Source organism: Vigna unguiculata, chromosome 1 (assembly GCF_037176805.1).
Source record: "Vigna unguiculata cultivar grain cowpea cultivar isolate G323 ecotype 2 chromosome 1, ASM3717680v1, whole genome shotgun sequence".
Classification (NCBI taxonomy): Eukaryota; Viridiplantae; Streptophyta; class Magnoliopsida; order Fabales; family Fabaceae; genus Vigna; species Vigna unguiculata.
Window position 1 is genome coordinate 27,333,839 of NC_140792.1, and position 24,218 is coordinate 27,358,056.

Genomic DNA, 24,218 nt, shown 5'->3' on the forward strand with positions numbered 1-24,218 from the left:
ATACTGTTAACACATTGTTAAGTGATAGCAACTTGTTCTTTTTAAATTTTATTTTTGTAAAGTGTGAGATTGTTGATGTGATACGTGTTATTATCTGCTATAAGATGTTTGTTTGTATTGAGTATTATCTGCTGTAAGATGTTTGTTTGTAACGAGTATCATTATTTTGATTTTAATTTAGTCTTATATATATTTATTTATTTTAATCTAATCATTAAATATATTTATTTGTTTTAATTTAGTCTCCCACTTTATTTGTTTTAATTTAGTCCAATATGTTTTTTCAAAATAAAAAAATATTGTATTTCTCTTGAGACAAAATTTATTATTTATATAAACGTTATATTAATATTTGTTATTAAAAAATGACTTACAAAATCAAGTATTGATATTTATATTAAAGTTTAGTGATAAAAGTTATGAATAACAAAACATGGATTAATAATTAAAAATAATGTAATATGTTATGACGTCATTTTTAATAAAAAAAAATGAGTATTATTGAAAATGTTATACTCATGTTTTGCTATTTATGACTTTTACTACTAAATTTTAATATAAATATGAATAATTAATTTTGTAAGTCATTTTTAATAACAAATATCAATATAACATTTATATAAATAATAAATTTGGTTTTAAGGGAAAGACGATATTTCTCTATTTTGAAAAAAAAATATTTGGACAACATTGAAATAAATAGAGTGTGGACTAAATTAAAACAAATAGAGACTAAATTGAAACAAATAAACATAGGTGAGACTAAATTGAAACAAATAGACATATGCAGGCACTAAATTGAAATCAAGACAATAACACTTGATACGGACACTGACACGTGGTAGTACCTTGCCATGTGACACTAATAATGCCATATGTCACACCAATGATATGACAAGTGGCAAAAAAATTCAAAAAAAATTAAAAATTTAAAAAATTAAAAGAATTTTAAAAAAATGAAAAAACTAAAGGCTGACACGTGGTACGTCGTTAATGGTGTTAATAATTTTTGTATGAAAGAGACCTAATTAAAAGACTTTTTAAAAAGTTGGAACGAAATTGAAATTTTTTTAAAAGCGCATACCAATCTGAAACTTCCAAATGAAAGTAGGTATCATCTGACTGATTAAACTTTTTTATGGTATATGAGAAAGGGTTCATTTGGTCTAAGAGAGAATAATTAATTTTTTGTTCATTTAAAGTTACTTTAAGCCACATTTTCATCCTTTAACCCACACTTTTAGAAACTACAAGGTGACAAAGTATTTACGATTTTAAAATTGTATAGCATTTTATAATTCTTAAACTATGTTTAAATTGTGACCTTTTCCGGCCAAAAATACTTTAGTGAAAATAAATTATCTTGAATTTTTTTCTTTACATATTTTATTACATTTTTACTTTTCATGTTTAGATGTTACTTTTTATGGTAAGTTTTTCATTTAAGAAGAGTTTATTTTAATTCATATTTTAATATACAAGAAACTTAAGTGTATTATTACTCACTATTTAAAAATAAAAAATCCTCCAAGAAAATAAGAATGAAAAGAATCAACCACATAATACCATTTAAAATTGTAATAATTTTTAGGGTTAAGTATGTTTTTAGTTCTTAGACTTTGACATGAAATTAGAATTCGTCCATGACTTTAATACATTTTAGTCTCCAAACTTTAAAAATGAATGAACATAGTCTTTTTAACCCACTCATTTTTTAAGTTTGAGGACTCAAGTTCTTTGATGGATGCTTGATAAGAGACAGTAATAACCATATCATAAAGATAAAGAAGTAAAAGAATAATGCATGTAGGTGTACGGTGGATGAATAAAAAGAAACCATATCTACTCTATGTATAGGATAACTCAAGAAGAATGGAACGAAACTTGTCATACTATGCTCAAGGAGCCTACTTCAAAACCATATAAGGAATGATTGAGCTTCCACATGCCTGTAGATGAAGTGAAGAGACCCTGAGGAGAAAGCATGTAAATATCTTTAGTTAACTCACCATGAAGAAACACATTCTTCACATCCATGTGATGAAGGGACTAACCCTTAGAGGAGGCTATAGAAAGGATAGTTCTAACAATTGTCATTTTGGCAACAGGTGCAAATGTCTTATCATAATCAATGTCATATTCTTGTTAGTTTCCTACAACAACTAGTCTTGCACTGTAACAATTGAGAGAACCATCAAAATTTAGTTTCACATAGTACACCCATTTGCAGCCTATAGGTGTGATATCAGGAGGGCAAGAAACAATATCCCATGTGAAGTTTTATTGTAGAGCCTGAAGTTCATCATTCATTACCTTTACTCAACATATATCTTTATCAGCTTGTGAGTAATAAGGAGGAATAGATGAGTCAAAAAGAGAAAGTGTTAGATAAGCATGAGAAGAAGCATACCTTTATAACAAATGCCTATCAAGTGCTCAAGATATTTAACCAAATCATTGTGGTTCAACTTGTACAGACACATGTGGCAGAGCAAAGTCGGAAAGGGAAGTGGAAACTTGTCGACAATTTTGTCTTATATGTGTGAGTCTAGGCTGGAAACGTTTTATGGATGGGGATAATGTAGAAAAAGTGGGAAGAGTAGTAACATTATTTGAAGTACGAGAAAGACAAGGAAACATAAATTGACTATAAAAATATGTCACATTCTTGGAAATGTGAGAACGTTGATTAGAAGTATCATAACACAAAAAAAACCCTAATGAAAAGGACTATACCCTAAAAAAAGCACATTGAATTGATTGTGCCTTAAGCTTATGCCTTTCAAGCGGAGGTAAATGAACAAAACATACACACCCAAAAGTATGTAAAATACTATAATCAGGGTGAGTTTTAAAAAGACGAAAGAAATGAGAGTTAAAATCAATAAATATAAAAGGAAGGTGATTAAGTAAAAACACAACAGTGGATAGAGCCTTGATGGCAAATGTAACATCCCGACCAGACGAATTTAAATATTAAAATAAAGAAATAATAATAAGCTTCATCTATTAAAATCTCATTTCCCAAAAATGCGGGAAATTTAAACTTTATTTAGTAATTATGAAATACCTCAAATCTATAATTATAAAACTTCATTACAATATCAAAGTCCAGTAAAATAAAAGATAACAATTTATTCAAAACATAATGAAATCTGGTAAAATCTCCTCCCAGTCTAGCCCCCGCTCCATCCCTACACTTCACCAGATCCACCTACAACATCATCTACTCTCGTGTATCGCGTACACGATCATCGCCAAACACAAGCAGATAGGGTGAGCTAACAATTAAACGACATATATACATATACATAAACATATAAATCATTCCAATCACACCAAAGGAATTTCATCCTTTGATTTCGTGTCACATGGCCACCACCATGTTACCTGTGTTCTACGTCTTCTGATGAGCATCTCAAGGCGTCTTGCTGTAACACCTACCAGTCACAACTAGTAGAACACGTGCGGGAAATCATTCTACAAACCACACTCTGTACCGCTAGGTGGAGTTCCCAATACGAATAACATTCGTAACGTCCCAAGACTACCAAACTCGTCAATTTAATATTGAGGAGGACAATCTAACTAGACCCATCAGTACACGCCACAATGCGCATACTCACACCGGTAACACTCACCAACTTGGCGGGGGACACGTATCGCCAGACGCCAAGCGCCTCAGAGCACACGACTTGCAGACATCGCCTGGTGGGACTGTAAGACTCGAGAAAATTAAATAATTAAATAATTATTTATTTAATAAATGCAGGTAGTAGGAGCCTTTATGGCCTTTAATGCGAATTGTTATGATGTGAAAAAGTACTAGCTTAAATGGTTGAGAGTACTTAATTGTGTTATAGGACTTGGGTTCAAGTCCTATGTATGCCAATTGTATGTTAGTTTAATATGAGTATTATTTTAATGTTATGTTTGAATGTGATTAGTGATAATGTAATCTTAAAATTATAGAAATTATCACGAAACATGATTGATTGAATTGGTTGTGCACTTACTTTGTGATTGAATGGTTGTGAGTTCAAACCTTGCTAAGAATGAATTTAACTTTCTTTTCGCCAAAATTTTCTTTGGCATGGAGATGAAAAGGAAGAGTAACTCTAGTTGCCAAGAGAGGCAGCCTAGTGGGCTATGAGACAACCAATAATGGTCTTTGAATGGTCATTAACACCTGATTCAAAGCCAATTTCTTTTTCCCTAGCATTAAGGCTTAGTTAATGGTCTAATTAGTGTAGTTTTGGAGAAGAAAGAGAGGAAAACGTGAAAGGGCAGAGGACAAACAAATTTGGCGGTGGAAAAGAGAGTCTAAAGGTGATTTTTTTAGTGGAATTGATCAGAGCATCAAGTGTATTAGGAGAAGGCCAAGGCTAGACTAGTGGTGGCACAAGAGAAGTCTTAATTCTTTCAAATTGATCAAGAATTTTCTAGGTTAGGGGAGTTCCTTTATGTGTATGAATTATCTGTGATTATTTTTGTATTGTAATGTATGAATATGATGCCCTGCATGATCAAAAACCTATTGATTTTGCGTTTCTGGGAAAATTCCCAAAAACTGCCTAGCAGCTTTGAATGTGCCGCTAGGCGACGCATGAGTGCTAACCCAATCTTGGGTTTTCAAGATGAACCGCCTGGCGGCAAGGATGAGCCGGTCAGGCGATGCGAGTTTGGACTGTTTCTACATTTCCTTGGATTCTGTAAATTGGTTGTTTTCTCTGAAATTGTTATGTGCATGATGCGAATTCAAGAAAAGTGTGGAATTGTCGAATGATTATGTGTGTGTACGAATCTTGGGGTTGGAATGGGAAGCATTCATTTGCTATAACCTTGTTAAGGTTGGAAAATGGTTTATTAATTCGATTCTTGAGTCCAATTAGGATGAAGTCATGATCATAACATTTTAATGGAAGTGAAGGGAAAAAGAGATACTAAAATTGGGCTGAGTTCGTGTAAGGAATTAATTGAAAGGAGAATTGGGGTCTTTGGGTCATTTGTTGGTGTGAACGTAATATGGGTTTGCCCAGAATAATATGTATTGCCTGGTGGCGAGAATGTGCCGTCAGGCGATAGGCGGGACAGTAGTACTAATTGTTGTTTTTCAATTGGTAGGGTGTGTCTGGGTTTTGTGAGGATAATGGAAAATACTGCAATGATAACTAAGATATATTCACGGTATTAGAGGTGAGAGTGTACTTGGGGGAATTGGTAAGGAAATAAGTTTGAAAGATTAAAGTATGGGTTGTATGTAATAGTTCTAATTGGGTTTGAAAACCATTGTTTTGGGTTAAGCAAATCTGTTGTGTATTACTTTAGAATGTTACCACTCAAGTCTATGAGTGGGGCTAGCTACCGGTATTAAATTCATGAAGGGAGTGGTTGATGGTAAATTCCTAAGGTGTTAACATGAGTATAAGTGATTGTGAAATAATGTTCTTATATTAAGGAAAGGAACAATATATTAGTTGGAATCTTGAATTAAGTTGTGTAGTAGGGATTGGTAAAATAGCTAGTATGATACACATCGACGCGTAACTAAGGACATAAAACAAGTTGAGATGCTAAACCAGTTACTGTCACACTACTGGTATAGCGCCTGACGGCACGAGCAAGGCCGCCAGGTGACGTGAGGGTCAAAGGGGTCCCTGGATTGAGGGGCGCCTAGCGGTGAGTGGTGAACCGCCAGGCGATAGCAATGAAGCAGAGGTTCTGTTTGTGGGCCTAGCGCCTGGCGACGGGGATTGTACCGCCAGGCTGCTCTACACTATAATTTCGCTTGGCGGGGCTTAAGCTACGCCAGGCGATAACATTGCAGGTAGTGTTCGCGTCTATTATTTGTACGCAGTGATGTGGACATGGATCTGGGATGTTATGTCATAAGCTGGTAGGTTCATGGATGGTGGTGAACACGTGATGATATGAGTGGGGATGTTCATATCTTGTTATTCTCGTGTGGAGATTCGAGCGGGAAGGTTCGTATGTTTCGTGCTCACACTTGAGAAATGCTGTGAGCGGGGAGGTTCGTAGTTGGTGGATCACGTGTGTTGGACTACAAACGGGTAGGTCCGTAGAGCAGGACTACGAATTGGGATGTTTGTAGAGAAGGACTATGAGCGGGGAGGTTCGTAGAGGCATGACTACGAGTGGAGAGGTTCGTAGAGGCAGGACCGCGAGCGGGCAAGTTCGTGTGAGCATCATAAGTCCTAAGTCCAAGATTAACTTTTTGTGTGAATTGAAGGTTGACAAGCCTTGGGGTATTTAAGGTCTTTGCTAAGAACTAATTAGAATTAAACAATTAGGTGTATTTTGATATTAGTAACTAACGTGTTATTTATTATTGAGCTCACCCTTTCTATTTGTGTTTGGCGATGATCATGTGATTCATTACACGGAAGCAGATGATATTACAGGTGATGTTGGTGATGCATAGAGACAGAGAAAGGGCTAGAGGGGGGGGGGGTTATTAACTAGAGATTTTATTTATGTTTTAATTATGTTATGTAGTCGCTATTTTGGAACTTGTAATAACATTATTATTCTCGTTTCATTTAAATTACAGCGCGTTGGGTAATGTTTTATATTTTCCCGTGTTTGGGAATAATACAATTACGATGTTTGAATTACAATTATTTATTTATTTATTTATTTTAATTAAGTAATTTCTAGTAGGGACGTTACAGGAACCACCTTCACCGCCAAACGTTACGCATTCCAGAATCTCACTATTTTTGTAGCTATCGCCTGGCGACTCCAGTTCTGCCGCCAGGTGCTACACCAGTACATTGAATGGTACTAATTTTTCATAGCCTGCTAAGTTTCTTACACACCATTCACTACCTCAATTTTTGTCATAATCCAGATACTTAGCTAAACATAACCAACACTGTCATTAATCATCATATTCCATCCCATTTGCATTCTATTAGATGTGAAGACCTAATATATGATTCTTTTCTAAATATTAAAGTAGTAATATTTTGTGATTATGGGAATAGTAGCATAGGATTTTATTTGAGCCTTGTATTTGGATCATAGTTGGGTCTAGAAGAAGATGAACCTAGTTTTGGGCCAAAGAATGTGCACATGGAATTAGGTTTTTAACCCTAAGGAGATACAAATGTGGAGAGCAAAGCTCTCTCATTAGCACACCAAGGTGTGATAAGTGTGAGTGCTTAGGTGGCAAGCCACACTTTAAACATGTCTCACTTGGCTCCAAATTTCAAATATTAGAGTTCACATTTTGGCTCTCCTTTTTAGAGACTAGTTTAGGGTTTCGTGGCCTATAAATAAAGGTTTTCACCTCTTGTATTTTCAACTTGAATTTGAATACAAAAATGTTGTCCAATTATGTGCACATGCCTCTTGTTTGAGCTCACATTAGAGTAGAATCTTCTTTAGACTACTTTAGTTTTTCTTCCCTAAGAGTTGCCCTCATTTCTCTCTAGGAAACCTCACCTAAACCTCACCAAAACACTCTCATTCTCCCTCATTCTTATTACTTCTACACCACTCTTCATCTTGTTTCCATCATCTTCCACCATGGATGCAAGCAAGCTTAGAGGAAGGCTATCAAGCCTCTACCTAAAATTTGGATGGAACAGAAGCTTAAAGAAGCAATATGCAGGTCACATCAAACAAGTGAAAATTTTTACGTTTAACAACATCATTTTGTAGAGAAGTATCAAGAAAAGAACGTTGAGATAGAATACTATTTTGTTGAAGGTATTCTTGAAATTCATGAGACATGTATTAACCACTAGAATCATAGCGAAAAAGTTTGAAATTTGGTTTGGAATTGAATCTCATATGTCATGAATTTCTCAAACATGGAAAAAACTTCAGACTTAGATTGAAGAAAATATATCCAAGTAAAACAATTATAATCATCAATAAATGTGACAAAATATTTATAACGAGCATGGGAAGCAACATAAGACATACCTCAAATATCACTATGAATTATTTCAAAGCAAGATGAAACACGATGAACATTAGTTAGAAAAGGAAATGTTTTACTTTTAGCCAATTTGCAAACTGAACAAAAAAGAAGTGAACCAAGAAGAACATTTTTATTTCCCAACAAACTAGTTTTAATTAAGTGAGACAAAATGGTAGAATTTGGATGACCCAACTTTCTATGCCAAATTTCATTGAGATTCAAAACATTATTGCAAGCAAAAAACAAGTGATTAGAAATAATTTAGAACGGAAACAATCGTCCTAGTTTAGACCCCTTCCCGATCACCTTCCCTGATATATGCTCCTTCATAAGACAACCAGACTAAGAAAATTTAACATGACAATTATTGTCCATTAATTGACCATCATGCAATAAAATTGGAAATAAGTCTAGGTGAGATAAGCACATTATGAAAATCAGGGTTTAGGTCACCAATATTAGTGATAGAAAGAGTATTACCATAAAAAACTTGTATTTTCTGATTACCATTATAAGAATGTACATTATGCATATATTCAAAGGAACTCGTCATGTGATTGGATGCACCAAAATTAATAAACCATGGGTGAGAAACACTACAGTACTTACCCTAAATATCCAAGAATGAGAGAGCGAAAAGTACCATTTGTTGAATCATTTCAAGATGAAGAGCACCACCATCAGATGTACATTGGGTAGGAGGACAAGTGGGTGCATTGGTAGTGATATGGAATGCTTGTATAGGACATTGTGTTGGTCGTGAAGGACGTGTTGGATAGTCAGCAATGATATAACCTTGTTGCTTACACCAATTGCAAAAATTATGATAATTATGAGCTATATGACCAAATTGTTTGCAAGAAAAGTATTGGACTTGTCGCATTTCATGACCTTTACTTTTATTGTGGGCAACATATGCAACAAAAGTAGGTTCAGAAAGAGTAACATCATGAGTCATGGATCCTTGGGTAAGCAAACATTGTTCTACTCTAGAAAGTTCACCAAGACATGTATCAAAAGATGGAAAAAAACTCATATTCAGCAAAGCACTTATGACAGACTTAAACTCGAAACAAAGTTTCATGTGAAATTGATCATACTTACTAATGTCATAGACTTCTTGAACAATTAATAGTCAAGTTTGGGGAACAACAACATATAAAATGGTAGTGTTTTGTCCATAAATTTAGAAAACCAAAATAATACTCTTGAATAAATAAATTACCTTGGGTGTAATTGGTTATCTCCCATTCCAACTGAAAATGCTTGGTTGTATTGTCTTGGTTCTAAATATGTTTCAAATAATCTCACATTTGTTAAGCAGTTGTAAAAGAGAGCAAATTATTGATCATTTGGGGATCAATAATGCTAAGGATCCAAAAATAATTTGAGCATCTTTTACCTTCGATGTAGCAAGGCAACTTCCTCCTCGGGTAACGGCATTATTTATAACATTCTGATCGGATATTACGAATTTAAAAAATAAAATAAAGAAATATGAATAATACCTCATTTATTATAACTTCATTTCCCAAAAACGCAAAAAAAATTAAAACGTTTATTACATCAATAATGCTAAAAAAACCACAATTTATAATACTCAATTACAATATCAACTGGTTTAAAAAATTATTTAAAACCATAAACGATAACTAAAATCCATAAAACATAAACTCCAAGAAAATGTTTCCCGTCTAGCCCTTCTTCGATGCTAAGCCTCACTAGAACCACCTACAACATCATCTGCTCCCTGTAATAGATTACACGATCATTGCCAAACACAAGTAGATAGGGTGAGCTAACAAAAACATATAATATTTCAATTATACATAAACATATACTTATCAAAGAAACATTATTCTTTGATACAAAGCCACATGGCCACTACCATGTTATCCATGTTTTATGTCTTTAGATGAATATCTCAAGATACTTTTGCTGTCACACTTACAAACCACAACTTGTAGAACACGAGCGAGAAACCTACTATGGACCACACTCTGTAATGCTAGGTGGAGTTCCCAATACGAACATAGTTCATAATGTCCCAAGACTACCAAACTCATCGGCTAACTCTCGAGGAGGGCAATCTTCTGGACCCATCCATACGAGCCACAACTTGCACACTCACACCAGCAACACTCGCCAATCCGAGCCACAACTCAAGAGATGTCATTCTGAGCCACAACTCAAGAATGTCACGTGTTTAACCCTATCTTGAGCCATAACTCATGGGATACATTCCGAGCCATAACTTAAGGAACACTTTAGCAAGTTAATCATAAAGGTATCATTAAAGTCTTGTAGACCACACATATCCAAAGCAACCAAGTATATTGTTCCTACATTATCGCCTGGTGCTGGTCTAGAGCCATTAGGCGATCTTTCGTTCTAGGCCGCCTAGCGGAACCTATTTGTCGCCAAGCGCCAAGCGCCTCAGAAAACTCCACCTCTGCAGGTATTGCCTGGCGGGACAACCCTCACCGCCAGACGCCAAACGTCACAGTGGCCTTCTAAACTTGCAACTATTGCTTGGCGATTCAAACTTCACCACCAGGCACTACACTAGTACTGTGAAATACTGATTTGGCTACAGCAGAGCACACATCAACCTTTATTAAGTATCCTAAATCATATTCCACAGTCTAGACCCTCACTTTACGTTTCCTTCCAATGTTTTTATTCCCATATGGTTTCACCACCTAAGCATACCATCACTTAGATTTACTTCCAATCAACCATACTACTATTAATTTAATCAGCCACATCAAATTTATTTACTCATCCTAATTAGTTCTTCCACGTCACAACAATGCCTTTTGTATCTTTATGATTTCAAACCATACCTCTTTCAAATTCAATTCCAAGCTAAGCCTACTCACATTATCTCCACTTACAAAAACCTATAACTCTTACCAGAATAAAATTCAAATCTTATTTCCCACTTCTCTAATTACCCCTTCCCATAACTCCCGTGCAATTCCTCATCACATCCACCCTTAACCATATGATTCCCTTATAGTCTCAATGCATTCAACTTCTATATGGTTACTCAATTGTAGGTCTCATTCTGCATTCAATTACCACATGTAATACACAAACGGATCCCACAATGAACCATACAGACCCAACCCCTCGATGCCCACATAGTGCACAACAAAGTGCCTTATGCACTGGTCGATCGCCTAGCGACAGTTTAGGGGCCGACAGGCGGTGCGTCGAATTCTAGAGATTTCCAGGAATCTCCTGCACCTGTGCAAGGCCAATGCTATTTACCTTCCATTTCTCATCCAATTCCTACACTCTCTCCTAAAACTCGGTTCTAACATATTTCTAGTAAGTTTATATATCCCAATTAAGTCCATTTTCGCATCATACTCTACCAATTCATAATTTGTAATCCTTTTTCACTTTCGTTTCCAATTCCCACATGAGCTCACCTATGATTGCCCCATGGTTCTATCAATTGTATTTATTACAGAGGCCATCCATCATTAAACAGTTCTTGAATTATAAATTTCAAAATTCTCATATTCCCAAAAACCCCGATTCTTCCCAGAATCCAACCAAAACCCAGAAAACACCAAACCATCATGCGTCACCTAGTGGGAGTTCATCACCACCAGGTAGTTCATAGTAAAAATAAGAAAAAAAATTGGAAAAAATATAAGCGTCGCCTAGCAACTTTGAAGGCCCGTCAGGCGATTTCTGGAAAATTTCTAGAAACCTAGAAATTTGAGCTTATTCTTATGAAATCTTATGCAGATATATCATACATCATGCAACAAAAATAGAACAACTCAAATTCAGATAATCCAGCTCCCCTAACCTGGATTCCTAGCTTCCGATTGTAAAAATGTTAGAGTTCCTTCTTGATTCAAAATGCTCTCCCCTTGATACCACTCTTAATCCTTGCAACCAAGTCTCCGAAATTAATTCATTCCACACACTCAGAATTCTTTTCCTCTCAATACTCACAAGTGATAGACTTCAAAGCCTCTTGGGTGCCTCCCAAACATCTAGGTTTTTGGCCATTCACATTCATGCCAAAAATGATTTTAGCAAAGAGAAAGTTATTTTGCGTAGGCCAAGGTTCAAAAACACAACCATTCAATTTCCAAAGTAAGTGCACAACCAATTCATGTTTCATGATAATTCCTATAATTCTACGATTATATTATCACTGGTCATGACCAAGCATATTATTATTAAAATAATAAACAATAAAACCATACACATAAATTCTTTCCCTTTAACATACATCTTGAATTGAAATTCTCATGCAAAATAACTTTTACCAGTGAAGCGAACACAAGAATTGTCCTTCTCTGGAGTAGTCATGGTGATCGTCAAAAGAATGAGTTATAATGTTCTTGGAGCACATAACAAGAAGCCTGAAACCACGAACAAAACTGCAACAAAGAACATGGCTCATAACCACGAATAAAACGATGAACGAGAACCACGAACCAAGACCAAAATCGGGATCATGAACAAGAATGATGGGTGAGGCCACGAAAGCCACGAAACCAAGAACAAGAACTACAAAATTGGAAAAGCCTAAGTAAGAAAGAGAAAAAATGGTGGATCGTGCTCAGGTTGGTACCATGTGATGATAAATGGCTCGATGTCTCTCACTATTGTTATTCCCAGTATAAATAATGCTTTGAATATTTACAATCACTACAAGAAAATCCTTGAAAAATGACAAATTTAGATACCAATTTATAAACTAAAAATTATTGGTAACTAAAATAGTTTCAAAACAATAATAATTGTCCTTTAAGTGGTAACTAAAATAGTTTCTATTGTGAATTGGTATTTAAATTGGTCACTAACATTACTTACCAAGGTTTTGACTACTAAAGGAATTTGTCTCTAAATTGGTCTTTAATTAGGAAATTGGTCTCTAAACATATTCTTTGTCACCAAAATTGGTTATTATTTAAAATGTTTCTTGTAGTGAATATTTATTACTCATAATTACAACATATCCTATATTTTTTGTGTCTAAATTGGTACCTAATTAGGAAATTGATCTCTAAATTGGTCTCTAATCATATTTTTTGTCACTACAATTTGTCTTATGTTGAAAGTCTCACATCAACTAGAGATAAGACATTTTCATAGTATAAGTGGGTGCAAACCTCACCTTACAAGCCAATTTTGTGGGATTGAGTTAGGCTTAAAGTTCATTTCTTAACATGGTATTAAGGTCATTGATTAAAACATATCCTAGCGAGATTTGTGTTTATTGGGCATATAATTCCACCCATTATCGGACTACCCATTAATGTCTAGTCTCATGCACAAGATGTATATATAATGTAATTTCATAGTATATAAGTGGGTACAAACCTCATCTTACAAACTCGTTTTGTTGCCTAGCTTATTCTTAGAAAATCATATCAAAATATTCAAGACAAATTAATTTTGGACAAATCAATCTATAAATTGTCTAACTTATTCTTAAAAAATTAAATTCATTCCTAATTGACAAATGATAGTTTTATAAAAATAAATTTTAGTATTAAAAATCTATATATAATTTGAATATTTTATTATTAAAATATTATAGTATTCTCTTAATATAAAACTCGCCATTATTTTATGGAATTTTTTAAGTTCTCACATAATCTACTAACAATTTATTTTAATCGAATACATGTTATATCATTTAAAAATTGAATTACATTTAATAAGTAAATTTATTATATTAAAATAGAATTTTAATCCATTAATGGCTTTATCAAGGGTTTGCAATTCCTCTAGAAGAACCACCGTGGGTAACAGATTACTGGGAATTTTTAGCAACCCCTGGTAAAGCGCCACTTACCTGGGGTTTTTGAACCCCCGCTACTACTTGGTTTTTTTTTTTGAAACCTCCGTTACTGCTTAAGATTTTTCGAAACCTCTACTATTGCTTGGGGTTTTTGAAACCCCGCTACTGCTTGAGATTTTTGAAACCCCCGCTACTGCCTGAGGTTTTTAAAAACTCTCGCTACTACATGGGGTTTGAAACCCCAGTACTGCCAACAATGTTTATTATGACATTTAACTGTATCATATTGTGTTTCATTAATTTTATTTTATTTTTTAAACGAGTCATGTAATTGTTTCTTAATTTTTAAAAACTATTATTATGTGATAATGACATTCATTGTAGTTGAGTGGGTGTTGTGTTATGATTTTGTAACTTTAGAATTAGTTTAAAACTGCATAAATAATTTGTGTAAAATACGCTCTAATGAATTAAGTTCTCAATAGTTGAAGGATCTAAAAAATCGAATTATGATAAAGACTCGGTAAGCAGAAAGTATATGATTCAAAAATTTAAAGACCCTAATATGAGTGTAATCATCATACATAAAGAGAAAAAAATAATATAGAAAAAATAGTGTTAAGTATGTTTTTAGTCCCTGAACTTTGATCCAAAATTGGAATTCGTCCCTGTCCGAAACTTCAATATATTTTGGTCCCTAAACTTTAGAAATAAATGAATATAGTCCATTTAACCCAATTATGTTAATTTTCTTACGTGTCGAACACTTCTCATGTTAGTATTGGAGTTGTTTACACTGTTTGACACATTTCTGGTTCAATATCTACTGAGAAGTGTGTTCGTTACCTCAAAACAAGTTAACATAATTGAGTTAAAAGGACTATATTCATTCATTTTTAAAGTTTAAGGACTAAAATGTATCGAAGTTTCAAACATGGATGAATTCCCATTTTAGGTCAAAGTTCAGGGACTAAAAACATACTTAACCCAAAAAAATAACACTAACTTGAATAGTATTTGTATTCTAATAAAATGAAAATTTATAAAAATGGGCAATAGTAGTCATTTGACTATTGATTAAGTACATGACAGAGGAAAAAATATAAAGACGGGATAAAACCTTAGGCTACAAAAGAAAAACTAACTTGTGCAATCCAAACACCTCAGCCAAAAGAATTTTTTTTGCATTGTCCAACCATACCCATGCACTCTAACTTCAATTCTCACCAATTGAACCCACATAATCAAAAAAGTACAAAGTAGAATAAAACAAAAAAAGAGCTACAATAGTTAAGTTCACCACTGTCACTTAGTTCAACTTTAATTATCCATCCATCTTTATAAGGGCTTAAGTTGACCTGCATGAAAAAACATAGGATTACATGAAAACACTTAGTGTTAGAGAAAAAAAAAACTCAATACAATACTTTTGCATTGCATAGGCATGATGATCCAACATGTAGTAGCATGTGAGAACTGATCCATCAATATCTCCACTATATTTAAAAACATTTTTTTGTGGATATTGTTGTACAAAACTCTTAATTACTTGATAGATAATATAAACAATATCAAACGTTTTAATAATCTTATTAGTAAAATAGTGTACCTGTAAACCCAAATGTGAAGACCATCAGCAACAAGCTTCTTATTGACAGGAAGGATGGACAATGGTGAATCTTTCCAAAGTCCCATGAGGCTACTATGGACAAGAACAAAAGTAACAACGTCAATACTCATTATATTTAGTTTTAACATTAATATAATCAGTTCATATTATGTCTCAAACTTATGTATATGTCATGGCTAGAAAAGATGAATGAGAAAATAGAGAAGATGGATGAAAACATGCAATGAGTGCATGGATAGGAGAGTTTGGAGACATTGGAATGTATTGCCCTCTGGACTTCTGGCCTATTTAGTGTAGGTAAACTTCAGTGTAATTGGATGCACAAGAATTATATCCACCTGGTTTTTTATACAACTAATTTTGTTCAAATAAAAAATTATTAACACGCTCTGTAAATTGTCATAGATATTTGATTTTCTCTTATACACAACAAGTAATGTATGGCAAATCAAAATACTAATAGACAAGAAACAGTAGGCGAAAGCTCACAACAAGTAATCATCGTGATTGTTTGCAAAGAGTCTAGTGTGATGCCGCTTTTGAACTACTACAAATGTTACTGGTGGTTGGTAACTAGGTTCCAAAGATGCACAAGCCTATACACAAAGAGAATATAAATACTAGAGATCAACATACTGATAAAAGTTATAACTATATACTAAGTTGTTTTCTCCATGTACCTTGTGAATGGCATCAAACTTGTATAGTAAAACCTGGTAGAATTGTCCTTCACTTACTCTATTCCTGATAATGTATTAGATAACATTTCTTGAATGATAGTACAAGTTCCCTACAGTTTCACACATTAGCATAAACTTATATGAATGCAGATGTTGGATAACATGAAATGATAAATGCTAAAAAATAGTGACACTTTATTACATATTTAACATATATGTAAGATACACAAATTAAAAAAAATGATGGTTTTAACAGTAATGTTGATAACCACGGTTAGCACTTGCCATAAAAGTCACAAAGAAGTATATATTACTTCCTTACCGATTTTATCCCTTAGCAATACTTTATTATGATACACTTCCGGTGCATAAAACCCAAACTATACTACCACAAAGAAAAACCAAACTAAACATCATCATTTTTCATTAGAAAAAGGTGAATATAACATGAAGAAGAAAAAGACCAACGAAGAAGCAATTAAAAAGTCAAGAATTTTAATAAATAGAAAAGAATACACTGATCAAATAAAACAACTTAGCACTACCCTAATTTTTCTATAAGCAACCATAATTTCTTCAGGTGTTCTAAGTTTTGGCTTAACATCATCCTTATTGGCTGTCATCGAAAATATAATATGCAGTAAAAAAATTAATTAAAATATATCATACAATAAAGATTACAGATTATTTAAAATTGTTAGAATTTTATATTTGAATTTATAAAGTTTTTATTTTTAAAGAAACTCTAACATTTATCTATAAATTATAGATATATAAATATTTGAAAAAAAATTTAAATAAATATCAGTGCAAAATATAAATTTAAATAAACTTAATTTTGTTAAAAATATCAATTATAATAAAAATACTATTTTAAAATTTATATAAAAAATTAAATTTGATACAAGGATGAAATTAATTCAGTTTTAAAAAAATTGGGACCAAATTAAGACAAAATAATAATTACAAGGACTACAATGAGACTTTTCATATCCAATAGTGACACGTGGCACTGTCACTGTCACCTCACACCGTCTCTGCCACGTGGCACAATGTCATATTAACACATGTCAATTTTAATTTTTTTTAAAAAAAATTAAAAATTAAAAAAAAATTAAAAAAAATTAAAAAAATCAAAATCAAAATAAAAAAAAAACCACATGCATAACACCGTTACTGTACAACTAACGGAAAGAAACTGATTGCAACGAATTTTCGAAGATAGGGACTCAATTTAGTCAAATAAAAATAGGAAGACTTAATTGAGATTTCACTACAACAATGGGGACCTTTAGAATGATTTAACCTTACTTTTATATAGAAGTGAAAAAATGAGTTACGTCCTTTTTGACTCACTTTTTTATTAATGTATATTTTTCATTAAAAGCTATTGGGATTGACCTCTAATATTAAATGTCAAAATTAATAAAAAAGATTAACAAAATCGTTTTGATTTTACTATTTTGATCAATAGCAATTTGTGGGAGATGCTGCATTGCTGTTGAAACCATAAACAATCACAGAGAGAAACTTCAGCATTGAGAGACTAATCAAAAAGATCCATGATGACAAAAAGGAAAATCCTAATGTGCGTTCGAATGTGGAATTCAACGTTGATGATCGAGTGTACGCATAATTAATTGAAGTAACATGGAAACTTTATAGAGTGGAAATCAATGATAAAAACCTCAGACATGTTACAAATTTAGCAGCTCATGGAAATGGAAAAAAGACAGGTCAAAGCATTCTGTTTTCTCAGCATTTACTACATTTCTTTGGATCTATCTTTCAGTCACCACAGGCACTTTTTCATATTCTTCTTTGCCTTTTATTCTCCAAGAAATAATGATGCAACCACCAAATCGTTGCTGCAAATGGATGATTACAGCAAACAAAAGGGTGACCAAAGGAATGATTATATCCGAAGCAGTGGAGTAATAGTCTGCAATTTCCTCCTCATATAAGGATGAGCCATCCACATACACAAGAGCCTCAAAGAGATCATATGCATGGGGAATTACTTTGACCAAACTCATTCCATAGTAAAATGAACAAGAAAGAGCATTTCCCTTGGAATTCCTGAACAAATTTAGCAAAATTTGAGGCAAGAGAAACACATCAAGTACCAATCCTGTATAAGATTTCAAGTTCCCCCAAAAGGACTCAAGTTGTGAAAGACTAGAAGAAGACACTACACCACCATGCACAAGAAATGCAATCAAGAACCCTGCTGCATGTAAGGTAAAAATCACAAACAAAACCCTCTTCTCAGCAATCCAAAGCTCCATTTGTTTTCTGTCATTCTTTCTTGCTGACCATATTAGCTGCAAGAGACGGAGTTGCAACAAGAAACCCACCATTACAATTAGCCTTACACAAATTTCCTTTACTTCAAGCAATTCATTTCCGAGCAAAATGCTTTTCTTGTCATGATTTTGTGCAAAAAGGGCTTCAAAGTTCAGAACAAGGGGAACCATATTTCCCAAAGTAAGAATCAATAACATGACAAAGGAGATTGAGGAAACCATATCAGGATTTCTTTTCACATGGTAGAGTTGCAAACCCAGAAAAACACATGCGAGTGTTGTGCAAACTAGAATCATTATGACCTCCTTATCTACTTTCTTTAAGGTTCGTGATGCTTCTGCTGTGTAAAATGCAGCAGAAGTCAAATCCAGTTGTTTGAAGTAAAGAGGATCCGAATTTTCTCGTGTGCTTACTATACTTCCTCTAATGTAATCTCCATTTTTGTTTGTATCAAGTGGTGGGAACTGAAACTTGACCATAACCTCACAATCCAGAGAATTTGTTGATGGGATTTGGTTCTTTGAGCCAAGATTTCTGCAACCTACCATACATAAGCTTCCAGCTTCAGCATCATAAATTCCCTCAGCTGAAACATTCAATGCCTCAGTTACATTTCTCGTTGTGTTTAACATAGATTTCTGTGCACCTAACCTGGCATTAGGTAGTAGATTCATGCTGATTCTGTAGCTAACATTGTACAAGCCAGTGCTGCCAGAATTTGGAGAAGTATATGGGGTTGTATGGTTTGAATTAGGACTAAAGGTTTCCTCTGAGTTCAACTCTTGGATCTGATCATTGACAACCAATGGAGCAGAATAACCCCATGCCACTCTCCTCTTAGAAATTCTAACCGACATGTCAAATCTCATGTCCGAAGAATAAACATCTGGGTACCTCACTCCCTTGTTCTTATGAGGTTCTTGTCTTGGGCACATCTTTCTCACTCTGTCAAGTAGGAAATACTCATACTTTGTGCCAGAAATTTCAACTCTACTGTTTTGAACACTTCTGAAAACAATCCTCTTGAAATAACCGGAATCCCCCACAGTTTTGTTGCTCCAAATCTGACCCACAATGCTGCTTGCATCATTCATGGACCAAATCTTTGGAAACCTCAAGCTTATTCTAGTTGAGCAATCACCCACATGAACACTCGCCATTGATTCTTCCATTCCCAAGAAATGGCAACCAACTATGTAAAGTTGGTTCTTTTCCTCATCCCACCACCCTTCTCCAACTAAGGTAGCATTAGGATTGAAAGACCATCTAGCACCACCACTACTACGAAACCCAATCAACACTCTCACCCTTTGCTTAACATCTAAACAAACCAATTCTTTCAGAGACATAATATAAAGCAATTGGTTTGCATCCCCCCAAACAGGACTGCAATTCTTTGCAGAGCTGCACTCACTTTGGTATAGCAGATCAAATTTTCCATTAATCATTGGAGAAATGTTTGAGCAAAAACTAGCCGGATTAATAGATAAACCAGGTACTACTTCACCTTCATCGGAATTCTCCTTTTTTGCTTCTTTTGTATCCAAACTGAAGTCATAATCCATTCTTGGAAAAATAAACAAAGAGATGGGTTCGAAATAACTCACCTCATGCCGAGGACTCAAACTCTCCAAGCTTCCAGTAACCAAAGTAGAAATATTACTCCTCGAATTAACAACATTGTAAAGCTTGAGAACAACCTCCAATCGTTGCATGCTATAGCCAGTCCCTGATCCAACCATGCAAATCATCCCAGAAGATTCTGACCAAAACCCATCAAGAGTAAACGTTATTGAGCTTGGAAAATGCTTACGGTTCTTCAATCTTTTTCCACGCGTGAAGTTTCCTACACGGTAATAGGAGCTGGCACTTCTCACTATCAAGTTAAGTCCAACTTTGTGTATGCCATAGACATCGGTTTCATACACATTCTTGAATCGAAGGGTAACTTGTTTCTGTCTCAGTTTCTGGAAGGTGTCAGCACCAACAATTTTGTCACCACCAAGGTAGTAACCAACTTGGAATGGACCGTGTGGGAAGTCTTTGAATTTGGACTCATTGGGGGTTGAGTTTGGAACCACAGAAGCACAGTGATCTGTGTAAGAAGCATGAGATGAGAAAGTGTTAAGGGAGATGATGGAGAAAAGAAACAATGCAAGAGGGTCCATGATCAGGGTAACCAGCATTTCTATGTAAAAGAGAGATGAATTTGAAGTAAAGAATCTTGAAACTGTTTGATAGAACTTAGAATTGTGAGCATGTATATATCCTTTCCTCCAACTATAGAATAAATCAATTAATTATAAGGTATTATTTCTTTCAAATTTACTTCAGCTTACACGTGAATTTTTAAATGTTCTTATTAATAAATCAAACCAAAATATATTAGCATGGTTCTAACCTGCGATTTGTATTTAATCTTGAGAATTGTGATGTAAAATGAATTTGCATGTTGATGACGATAATTGATTTTCCATATCTGTTTAATTTGTATTTTATTAGGAGTTAACCTGCTGACAGCTTGGTGAAAGCTTTCCTTGGTTTTCTTTTTCTTTTTCTTTTTCTTTTTCATAAGCTTGATGAGATCGAGTGAACGATTTTTGACTCTGAAAATTCGTAATCGTAAGCCATGACGTCAACCAAAGGTTTTTATGAGCGATTCTCCTTTCCCAATAACGAGAGATGGCGAAACTAGCTAGAGTTTCCCAAAAAAAAAAATCATTGCTATAGAATATAGGTTCTATAATATATTATTTACATATAACCTACATAAATTTAAACCAATGTAGAAACTGTTTTCTAGGTAAGTTATATGAGCGAGACAAAGGACTTAACTAAGAATTTAAGACGAGATGAATACTTAAATGTAGAATTAAGAGGGCTTAAGTTTTAAACAAACCGCCAAAAAGATCTAATTAATTAAATATCATTATAAGAAAATATTATATTATTTATAATCTTTTATCAATGATTTCTTTTACCGATGGTACATTCAATCAGTAAAATGAACACCAATGGACACCAGAGTTTTCACTTCAGGCTTTGACCATGACATGAGTAAATCTATCGGTAGTGGATGTTTTAAAATCCATGAGTAATTGAACTTTTTGAAAATTTGTCGGTAAATCTATCTATTGAATTTTTAAAAAATCTGGTAGATCCAATGGTAATGATATTTTTTAAAGTTCATTGGTAATTTTTTCTATAAATTCGTTAGTAAATTGAGTGTCAATTTTCTGCCAAATCTAGTGAATTATCTGTTATAAATTAAAGGAAAAATATGTTTTAGGTCTTTTAAGTGTTATGTAAGATTGGAAACTTTGATATCTTTTATCCTGTAATTTTAAAAGTTTTGGTTTTTGGTTTCTATATTTGTAATAATGTCAAAGTTTATTCTAAGTGACAAATAGCGTATCATATGTTATTTATTTTTTATAAAATTAAAATTCTTGTTTGGGTCTAGTCTACACTTTTTACGATTCACTAAAAAAAATCAAAACTATTACTAGAGAAATTAAAAATAAATTTATTTAAAAAATTAAAACCTTTTTGTGACGGTCAATGGTTACGATGGAGGGTATGGCAGCGAAGAGGTGATTCTGATGTGGTGCGACAACAATTGAGGGTGTAACCTAAAAAAGAAACATGTTCGAGTGAAGACTCATTGGGTTTATCTTTTTTAATTAAATTCAAAATATGTAGGCTTGGTCACCGCAAAAGGTTTAAAATATTTCTATAAATTCATTCTTAATTTCTCTAGTAATAGCTTTTATTTTTCTTTAATTAATTGTGAAAAGCGTGGCTAGGTCGATGAAAAAAATTTCATTTTATAAAAAATAAATAACATGTGGCACCTTGTTTGCCACCTGAAATAAACTTTGACACTCTTAGAAAAATAGGGACCAAAACCAATACTTTTAAAGTATAGAATCAAACAGTATCAAAGTTTCGACTAGAGACCATATACAATTTCACCTAATACTCTAGGAACCAAAACACGATAGATAAAGTCGACCCGTAAGCTAGACACATAAACTTCACGCAAAAACATGACATGTAAACTTGACCTATAAATGCACCCCATAAACTTTACTCGTAAACTCCATCTCTAAATTCAACCTGAAAACTCCACGTGAAAATGTGACTCGGACAACACTAGCAGCGGCGATGCGATGATGATTGTGGCAACAACAACAACGACGGTGACAATGATAATGATGGAGGAGGAGGAGGATGAGAAAGAGGAAAAAGAGAAGAAAAAGGAGGATAAGGAGCAAAAAAAGCAAATGCAATGACGATGACAATAGACAAAGCAAAGGCGGTGACATGGCAACGATGACAGCAATGACAAAAGAGGAGGATGAGAAAGAAGAAGATAAAAGATAAATAGGAAGAAGAAGAGAAGGAAAATCAAATCACGATATTTACTAATAGATTGTACCAACAACCTAAACTAGTAAAAAATTATCCACTGATATTTACCAATAGATTTAAGACATTAATAATTATCAACACATTTTTATCATTAGTAATTATCAACAAGTTTTTCTATCCATGAGTAAAATTTATCGATTAATTTTCTTTTTGTAGTGTATTAATATTAATGAATAATTAAGAATTTTCTTTATCATTTAAAAAATAATGAATAATTTTCCTTCTAATTTTAAAACAATGAAGAATTTTTTTTCCTCTAATTTTAAAATAACTTTAACCATATTCTTTACATGTTGCAAAAATCAAACATATGTATAATAATTTCCTTCTAAAAGTATAGTTAGGTTTGGTATAAAAATAATGAAAGAAATATTTAAAATAAATGTGAATTTTAATAAAAATAAAAATTTTAGTATAACATTTATATAAAAATTAAATTTGGTCAATTTGGAGAAAGACAAAATTGAGACTGAATTGAATAAAAATAACGAAAATTGTGACTAAATTGAACAAAATTAACAAAAATTGTGACTAAATTGAATATAAATCATGAAACTATGATATATGGACAATATTTTTAAAATTAATTTAAAAAAAAAAAACAAATCACATAGTGATACACAACGATTACTGTTTATCTTGCATTAATGATTTAAACGATGTATGTAGAAAGGATCAAGTTAACCACTATTTACAAAAATTAGAATCATTTTGAACATTTCGAGGAAATAAGATCCAAACGAAATAAAAAATTGAGATATTGAAACGAATAATGTATTTAAGCCTAATATTAAAGATTAAGAATAATTAACTAAAGAATCAAACTCACCTTCGAATGAAAGATTAAATTAAGTTAATTCTTGAGGTTACTTAATTGATATGTGATTTTGAATTTTAGTAATAAAGTCAAATGATTGTTAAAGAGTAATAAAACTCTCTTAATCTTACGCTATAAGGAAAATTGTGACATATCACCCAAAAAGAGATAAAAAATCTGAATGAGTAATTAATTAATTAAAATGCAAATGAGATAACAAATTTGAAAATGGGTAACGAAGTAATTCCAATTCAAAAGAATTATACAAAATGTGACAACAAACGATGAGTTTTGACTCAAATATTGATAAAATCTACGGTTTTTAAGCTTAATCTATATTGCATATTGTTAGAAAAAAGAAAAAAAAAAAACACTTTCAGTATTTCCAACTTGTGCATATATTAAAAAAAAACAAAATCGATGTTTATGTGTTCAAATAGATTGTAAATCAGTGCTACGTTAGGAAATAATTTGATGGAAGATTTAGTATCAAACTTTTTAAATCTATTGTGCATTTAGCATTTAACATAACTTATAATTAACGCATTAACCTTTCCTGAAACCATTAAGAATTCCATTGTTAATAACTTACAACGAAAAAAAAAAAGTTAGTGAAG

At 33.1% G+C, this 24,218-nt stretch overlaps 1 protein-coding gene across 1 annotated transcript; it reads right to left on the bottom strand.

Moving 5' to 3' along the window:
* Positions 1–17,824: 17,824 nt before the first annotated feature.
* Positions 17,825–20,518, bottom strand: LOC114189760 (uncharacterized). Its single transcript, XM_028078440.1, has one exon. The coding sequence runs from the start codon at positions 20,516–20,518 to the stop codon at positions 17,825–17,827; it is 2,694 nt and encodes an 897-aa protein (XP_027934241.1).
* Positions 20,519–24,218: the final 3,700 nt, after the last annotated feature.